General features: G+C 36.6%; 1 protein-coding gene across 1 annotated transcript in view; it reads right to left on the reverse strand.

Moving 5' to 3' along the window:
- The window catches only part of LOC131045356 (PRA1 family protein H), a 77,855-nt gene extending 70,215 nt beyond the window's left edge, over positions 1 to 7,640 (reverse strand). The window contains exon 1 of the mRNA XM_057978946.2: positions 7,186 to 7,640. Within this exon, the coding sequence (XP_057834929.1) occupies positions 7,186 to 7,529 (344 nt within the window). The 5' untranslated portion in view covers positions 7,530 to 7,640. The remainder of the gene's footprint in view (positions 1 to 7,185) is intronic.
- Positions 7,641 to 7,899: the final 259 nt, after the last annotated feature.

Here is a 7,899-nt window from a genome sequence, read left to right on the forward strand (position 1 = left end):
CTTCATGAGTTGCCACCTTGGAGCAAAATTCATACTTCATGAGTCAACAAGAGCGAAATTCCAGCTTCATGAGTTGCCTTCTTGGAGCGAACTTGAACTTCCTGACTTGCCTTCTTAGAGCGAACTTCATGACTTGCCTTCTTAGAGCGAACTTCACGACTTGCCTCCTTGGAGCGAATTTCATCAATCAGCATACACAAGCAAGCCTACATGAGCGAAGTTGAATGAGAAATGAAGAATGATCGCCTTGAATGGATTCAATGCCAAGTGAACTTCATAACTTCATGTCTTGGAGCGAACTTCATGACTTCACCTTTTGGAGCGAACATGAACTTCATGAGTTGCAAGTTTGGAGCGAACTTCATGACTTTGCATTTTGGAGCGAATTTCATGCTTCATAAGTTGGGTTTTTGGAGCGAACTTCAGGTTTGAGAGATTTGGAGTGAATTTCATGTTTGGAAGAGACAAGCAAGCTTAGCAAGCAAGGCAATGGAAATAAGACTTCATGTGCACACCCCTTAGAGCGAAATTTACAACTTCATGAGTTGCCTTCTCAGAGCAAAATTTTCCAACTTCATGAGTTGCCTCCTTGGAGCGAATTTTACAACTTCATGAGTTGCCACCTTGGAGCGAATTTACAACTTCATGAGTTGCCATCTTGGAGCGAACTTCAGGAGTTGAGGATTTGGAGCGAATTTCTACAAAGGTGAACTTCATGACTTAGAAGATTGGAGCGAATTTCATGAATAAGCAAGGTGATTGAAACAAGTTTCACATGCACACCATCTAGAGCAATCTTCATCTTCAAACCTATGCAAGCAAATCTCAACTTCATGAATTAGCATGCATGAGCGAATTTCATATTGAATTTCACAAACTCAACATGCAAGAGTGAACTTCATGATTTGACCTACATGATCAAACTTCACAATTTGAAGGGTATGAGCGAAGTTCAAGAAAATGAAGAAGAGTAAGACAAGGACAACTTCATGAAAATCAAGGGTGGAGTAACCTTCAAGAGCTCCTCCCCAAAGAGCGCTAAGACAACTTCAAGTGTTGCTTCATGAGGGTGAATTCTCTTTATATGCTTTTATTAAACCTATATATCAAGTGTATTTGATACTTGCTTGTTTCTTTTGCAAGAGATGGAGAAAGAAATAAGGGGATCACACAAGAAGCATTCACTTGATCTACGACATCAACGATGTGAAAGGAGTCACAAGAGAAGGAATTCCAAAAGGAGAGGGGCCGTGGTGACATCAGAAGTACATCAATACTTCAAAACCAAGACCTACATCGAGCACGATTGAAGAAGCAGATAGTTTCAGAAGAGTTAATCAAAGTTTGCTTCTCATCATCATCATCACATTGAGCGACTGAATAATGTTGAGTATCAAGAGATATCTCTCAACATCCCTTCATGATGATGAATCAAATCAAGTTTACAAGTGCAAGATTGAGGTGGCAGCCCAGTCATCCCTTCCACCAATCCGAGGGGTCCGCATCAACACGTCCAAGTTCAATGAATCAAGCTCATATATGAAGGCACAAACTCCAACGTAACTACCCTCAATATCTATTGGTCCACACTCTCTGAATGTAATTCTCTCATTGGCTAAGAAGAGTTTGTTATAACAAACCCTAATTAGGGTTTATTGTGAAATCTTGGCCATTGATGGAGATTCAATCTTGGCCATTCATTGTAAATGAGCTCTCTATAAAAGCTCAGACTCTTCATTTGTAAAGGTTAATAGTTAGTTAATAGCTAATAGTGAATAGAGAAATAGATAGTTAGTGAATAGAATAGCATAGAATAGAAATTAGATTAGGAGAAGGCAAAGATTGTTGCTAAACCTTGTTGTAGAGAACAATTGATTTCATTGAAGTTATGGTGAATTTGATTTGTTGCTTCAACAACTCGCATGGTCTTTACTTCTCAATTTACTTTCATGTTGATTAGTTTGAATGGAGGAAATTGTTGAATGTATTCATGAGGAATCTGCCTAGTCCATACCACTAGCCTCTTACTGATTGTAAGCGTGCCTTGTGTGGTCAACTGAAACGATATGAGCTTAACTTCGAATCATTCTACATTCATTGCTTATGCATTAACTTGAATGGTGATCAATGTTTGATGGTATTGATTCGAATATCTTTGAAATATCCTCAGAAGATTGCACTGAGCTTGAGTCAAATTGTTCAAGTTGATGGTGAGACCTCACTCAGTAGGATTCCATCTAATCATTCACTCATCTTCCAACATTCTTAGGATTAGAATAGACTCTCTCAACCCCTCATCTTTTGTCATTTTTTAAAACTCCAGCTAGTTTAAGATCAAAAGCATCACCATATTGTAACATCAAATGATCTAAGTTCCAGCTAATCAAGCATCCACGCATTCTAATGTAAGTCCCCTTGTGATTCCAGCATAATCACATCAACCAACTGAGCTTATCCACACGTAGTGACCCTACATTCATGAACCTTGGAGTCTTCTCAAGTGATCCTTAAGCTAACCTTCAGCATTTGAGAGATTTTGTTCAAGAGAGGATAAGATACTTTTGGGTATTTTATTCTGTGATCGCATGTGCCTAAAAAACACATCAACACTTAAGTCTACACATTTAGGGATTTTTCTAAATGTTTTACTACGAAAGTAATGCAGAAAATATGATATTGTCAAACAGCTTGCTTCTATTCTCTTTTCATTATATTTCCCTTGTCATTCATTCTTCCCACGTAGATTCTTCCTCTACATCCTATTAGTCAAATTATCATGCACATTAACTCCTCTAACAACTTCTACAACACTCACAATTTCCTTGAACTTCTACAATCTTGTAAAATGGTTGACTTAGCGTGATTGTTTGCTTTTACAACCACCATTTTCTAGTTGGCATCCTACCTTTTGCTTTTCCATCTTCTACATGCCACATCAGCTTGCCACTTATACCTGCCAATATGTTATTTTCTTGTCACCTAAGGATTTTTTCACATGTAATTTCTTTAACTAGTGCAAACCATTTAATCCTAACACCCTTTTGACAAGTTGCCTTGTCATCTGCCAACTTTGCTTGCTTCCAACATGTTGCTACACTACCATTTCAAGTACCAAACAGTTAACCTCATGGAAAGAGATATCCCCTTCTACTTTGTTTGGCTTTCCATTTCACCTGCAACATATGCACATTCAAACCAACACATCATGGCATTGCATGGGATAAAATAATCCCTCGCCAACTGAATAAACTCCTAACATAAATTTGTCTAAGATGTATCATGTAATCATGTTTGCAACATCCAAATACTAACTTAATGATAAAAGTCAAGCATCCATAATCTAATCATTCACATATTAATTTCACAATCTAAGTCTAGCATTGTCTTTAATCACAATACAACGCATAAACAATTTAAGTCAAGGTCCATAGTTTAAGCTATTGCTAAGCTAAATTATAACTAAGCTACTTTGGGGAGAAGTGAGGGGTTTTTGGGCCATGACAGGTTTGCAGCAATCAAATTTGTTCCTTTTTCCAATGTCGGGGTTTGCACTTTGTATCCAATGGCATTAACAAGTGGAAGGGGAAGCCAAAGCATTGGCAACAAGAATGTTGCTTAGTAGCATGACATGCCAAGGCTAATGACAAGCCAAGGCTAATGACAAGATCAATCATTTGCAACTATAACATATTGAAGATAAGTGGAGGTACCAATCGCCTCAAATACTACCTTGCATAAATTATTGGTCACGACATCAAATCGTAGCCAATGTGAGCCAAAGGTTGCACAGGAGATGAATACGACCCTCATTTTGATAGAGCAAAAAGAAAAATTGAGAGGATAAGAAAATTTGCACACATTGCAGTAGTAATGAATCAAAACGTGGCACAAAAAATCAACGATAGAAACAAGGACGTCAATTGTGGGGTCTTCTCATGGCCCACAAATTCATGGCACATCAAACTTCATCCAACTCCAACCAAATGCAGTCAGAGAGATTTTCTGTTCCACAAAACACGCCAAGTTTGAAGTCTTTGCTTAAAGGTATAGGTTAGAACAAGGAGAGGCATGATGAAGCAAGCATGTGTGTTCAATTTTTTGGTACCACAACAACCTTCTATCCAACATGGCAAGAAGCCTCTATTGGAAGAATTCAGTCATAGTCTTTACCATTGCAAGAAAAGGATACAAGGCACCTAGTCCACATGAATTACATGAGGTCGTTGCTCCAAAAAGCAATTGCAAATGCAAAGACAATTGTGGAAAAGAAAAAGAAGTAAGTGTGCATGTATGGATGCAGCATATTATCATATGGGTGGATCGACGGAAGGAATCACACATTCATCAGCCTTCTAGTAGCTTCAAATGGTAAGATGATTTTCTTCAGGTCCATAGGCACCTCAAGCGAAGTCAAGAATATTGAGAAGTTGAGTCTAAGATTGGAGTTTGTATTAGAGGTTGGTTAAGAAAATGTGGTCCAAGTAGTGATAGATGCAGCAGCATATGTGGCAGCAATAAGATTACTTGAGAAGAGGCACCCAACATGTTTTTGAATCCCTTGCACTACCCATTGAGTTGATCTTCTATTGAAAGACATCATCAAACTTAACTTGGGATGAAATCCATGGTGAAAGATACCAAAAAAACATCACCAAATACATCTAGAATCACCTTTGAGTGCTTAGCTTGATAAGAGAGCACTCCAAGAGTAAGTAGCTTGTGCAAGCAAGTGCCACGTGGTTTACAGCTAACTTCATCACCTTGCAAAGCATATATGGTTTGTTGACATCTTTGAGATAGATATTTTTAATCCAACAATGGGTAGATTCTTATTCAAAGAAAACAAAAGCAGAGAGTATCATAAAGACATTTTTATTATGTCTTTGTTGGGATTTTGCAGTGGCATGGGCACAACAGCATTAGACACTCTAACCAATAGCTCCAATACCCAAGCAACCCTAGAAAAGGTCAATTCCTACCTACTCCAACATTTATTTTATGAGGTCTCTACTACTTTTTCCATCAACATGCTACATGCTCCATACTCCATGGGATATTTTAATAGAAAAGGAAGAGTTTATTTAAATCTAAGTGTAATGGAATGTTCACTACAGTCTTCGTGAAGAGTATTATTAACATGATCTAGGAAAATTCAAACTTTTGTTTAAATTTTGAATAGTATCCTTTAAACACACTTTTTCTAACTTTTAATACCTAGATATTGTTCAATTTAAACAATAATAAAATAAAATAATTGAAATTTTAATATGCTTGTAAATGTTTGAACCTTTAGTCAAGGTTTTCAACTTGGTGGTTGAGGAGCAAAACTAAATTGCATTACTTGTATGATGCCATGAACAAGGCCAAAGAGGCCATCAAAAACTATTACAAAGTAGATAGGAGAAAACTAAACTCATTTGAAATATTATTAATTAAAGGTAAACAATCAACTCCACCAACCTATTCATGCAACATTTACTACCTCAAGCCCAAACTTTTTTTTGCAAATAATTCAAGTATGCTAATGTGGAGGTTATGAAGAGTCTCTCAACATGCATTAAGAAGGTGTCACTTGAAATTAAGGTTTCTGACATAATTATTGAAGAGTTGTACAAATACAAGCATGTCGAATGGAGGATATTCTCTTTGCCACTAACTATACAAGGGAGAAGCACCAATTAAAAAAATAAATAAAATAAATTTTCATTTCACTTCACTACAAAACTATTATGTGCGCAATTATTGCTTCCTTACAAACTTGTGAATGCCTTCTTTGCAATTGATTTGTGGAAACATTGGAGTGGAAAAAACTCAAATCTTCAAAAGCTAGCCCTCTAAATTTTGTCCCAACTTTTAAGGCTTCTAGATATGCGTGCAATTGGAACTTATTTGTTGTCATTCACATAAAGAAGCACGACAAATTTATACAAACGAACCTCAATGCCCTCATCTTCATACAATGCAACCTTTTCCTTTGCTCAAAAAAGGTAGAGGCCCAAATAGTCATGAGGCAATTGACTTGGACGAATCGATTTGTTTAATGATTGGACTGCCAAAATGAGGACCCTATGCTTACAAAAGACAAGATTGTTACTTTTAAGAGACAAGCAGAGGAGGTTTTAGAAAAAGCTAAAGCAAAAGCACTAGATTGGATAACATAATAAGTAATGATGGTGGTGATCATGAGTCATCACCTTCTAGATAAAAGCGAAGTACCCAATCGATATCCATCATTGGGTTATATACAGGGAAAAGAAAATTATAAATTATTGTCACTTTATTGAATTGTAATATTTTATGTTTACTTTCAATTATTATGAGATTCAAATCATATTATCGGCTGTACCATTCATATGTTGATGAGACGCTGTGCTCTTTGTTATTCAAATTGAATAGAAAACACTTCCCCAATGTTCTATAGACTCATTTCATTTGTGCATGAAAAATTTTGTTTTTGGGGAAATTTACGTATTTTTTTAATTTGCCGAGTTTTTGACAAGTGGGAATCAAATTGGGGTTTGCATCATGAGTTTTCAAAACTATGCACTCGAACATGCTGGAGCTGTCCCTCAATCCTGCTTCTTGGCCCTGCTGTGGGTGACTGAGATTTTATTGCTATGATATGGAGTGAACCGAATTCATCTTCTTCCTGGAAATCACCAAGTATAAAACAATGCATCCACTAGATTTCTTACTTGCTTTGGAGACAGTCTTACAGGAAAACTGTGGTATACACTAGAGACAATATGGTGTTAAGAGTATGTTGTGGCCTATTTTATCCTTAAGCCCCTGGTCCATATATTGTTTACGTAGGCAGATACTTTATTACAGGATTATGTCATAATGTAATGTGTTTATTTTACCCTCTCAAGTGTATATTGAGAGAAAACACTAAGCTATGTATCTTTTACAAATCTTGCAATATATAAAACACAGGGAATTCATCTCTTAGACCTCTTATATATTTTCAGCTAAATTTGCAAGTGTAAAACGATTTTGGGTGTGCAGGTGCCCCTACCATCTAAGTTATTGTATTTCTTTAATTTAGGTTTTGCAGATTGTTTTTGCCTGTCCTCTTAAGGAACACTGCATTTTCCATATTCTTAAGTAATTTCCACACTTTGTGGATATTCCAAATATAACCAATCGGATGGCACACTAAGATAAGACAGTAAAGATACTTACAAGAAAGAAGCGAGGATGCAAAGGGATAGATAAATGTAATTGCGCACATATTTCTTGACATTCTCCTGCATTCGCAGCTTCAATTGCATTAAACTGGTGGGCCGCGAATAAGACTGAGGTGCACCCCAGAACTCTGCAGTCCATGGCACTGCATCCCTGCTAAAATCTTCAGCCGTCAATTTCCCAAAAGGGTTTATTAAACTTATCTTCCACGAATTACTACCAGTTCCACTATCCACAACTTCCCCTTCATCAATTCTTTCCAGGTATCCGCTTTCTCGAACCCACGCTTCAAAAGCTCCCTCGGGAAGGCTTAACGATAGAGGATTGGCCGAGAACGCCATCTTTTTTATAATTTCATGGCAATTGAATCCCTCCCCTCAACCTTCGTGCTTTGCAAAACTATGCATTTCGTGTGGAAATATTTCCAAGTTTAATTAATTGTAATGGTATCCTGCACTTTCACGGCAGTATTTCACTTCTTCAGTTTTTTTACTCTTGGGTTCCATAGGTATTGTAGACGTATCCAATTTGATTTACCTTGCATAATAATTATTATTATATAAATGGTATTTCTTTTCTTTTTTTAAACTAAAAAAATTATATAGAATTTTATACATTTTGATTTTTTATATTTTAAGGATTAGATTCGATTTATAATTAATTGTTTCATGTTCTAGTTTCATCGTGCGGCTTGAAAGTATGTTACATTTT

The sequence above is a fragment of the Cryptomeria japonica genome, chromosome 8 (assembly GCF_030272615.1).
Source record: "Cryptomeria japonica chromosome 8, Sugi_1.0, whole genome shotgun sequence".
Classification (NCBI taxonomy): Eukaryota; Viridiplantae; Streptophyta; class Pinopsida; order Cupressales; family Cupressaceae; genus Cryptomeria; species Cryptomeria japonica.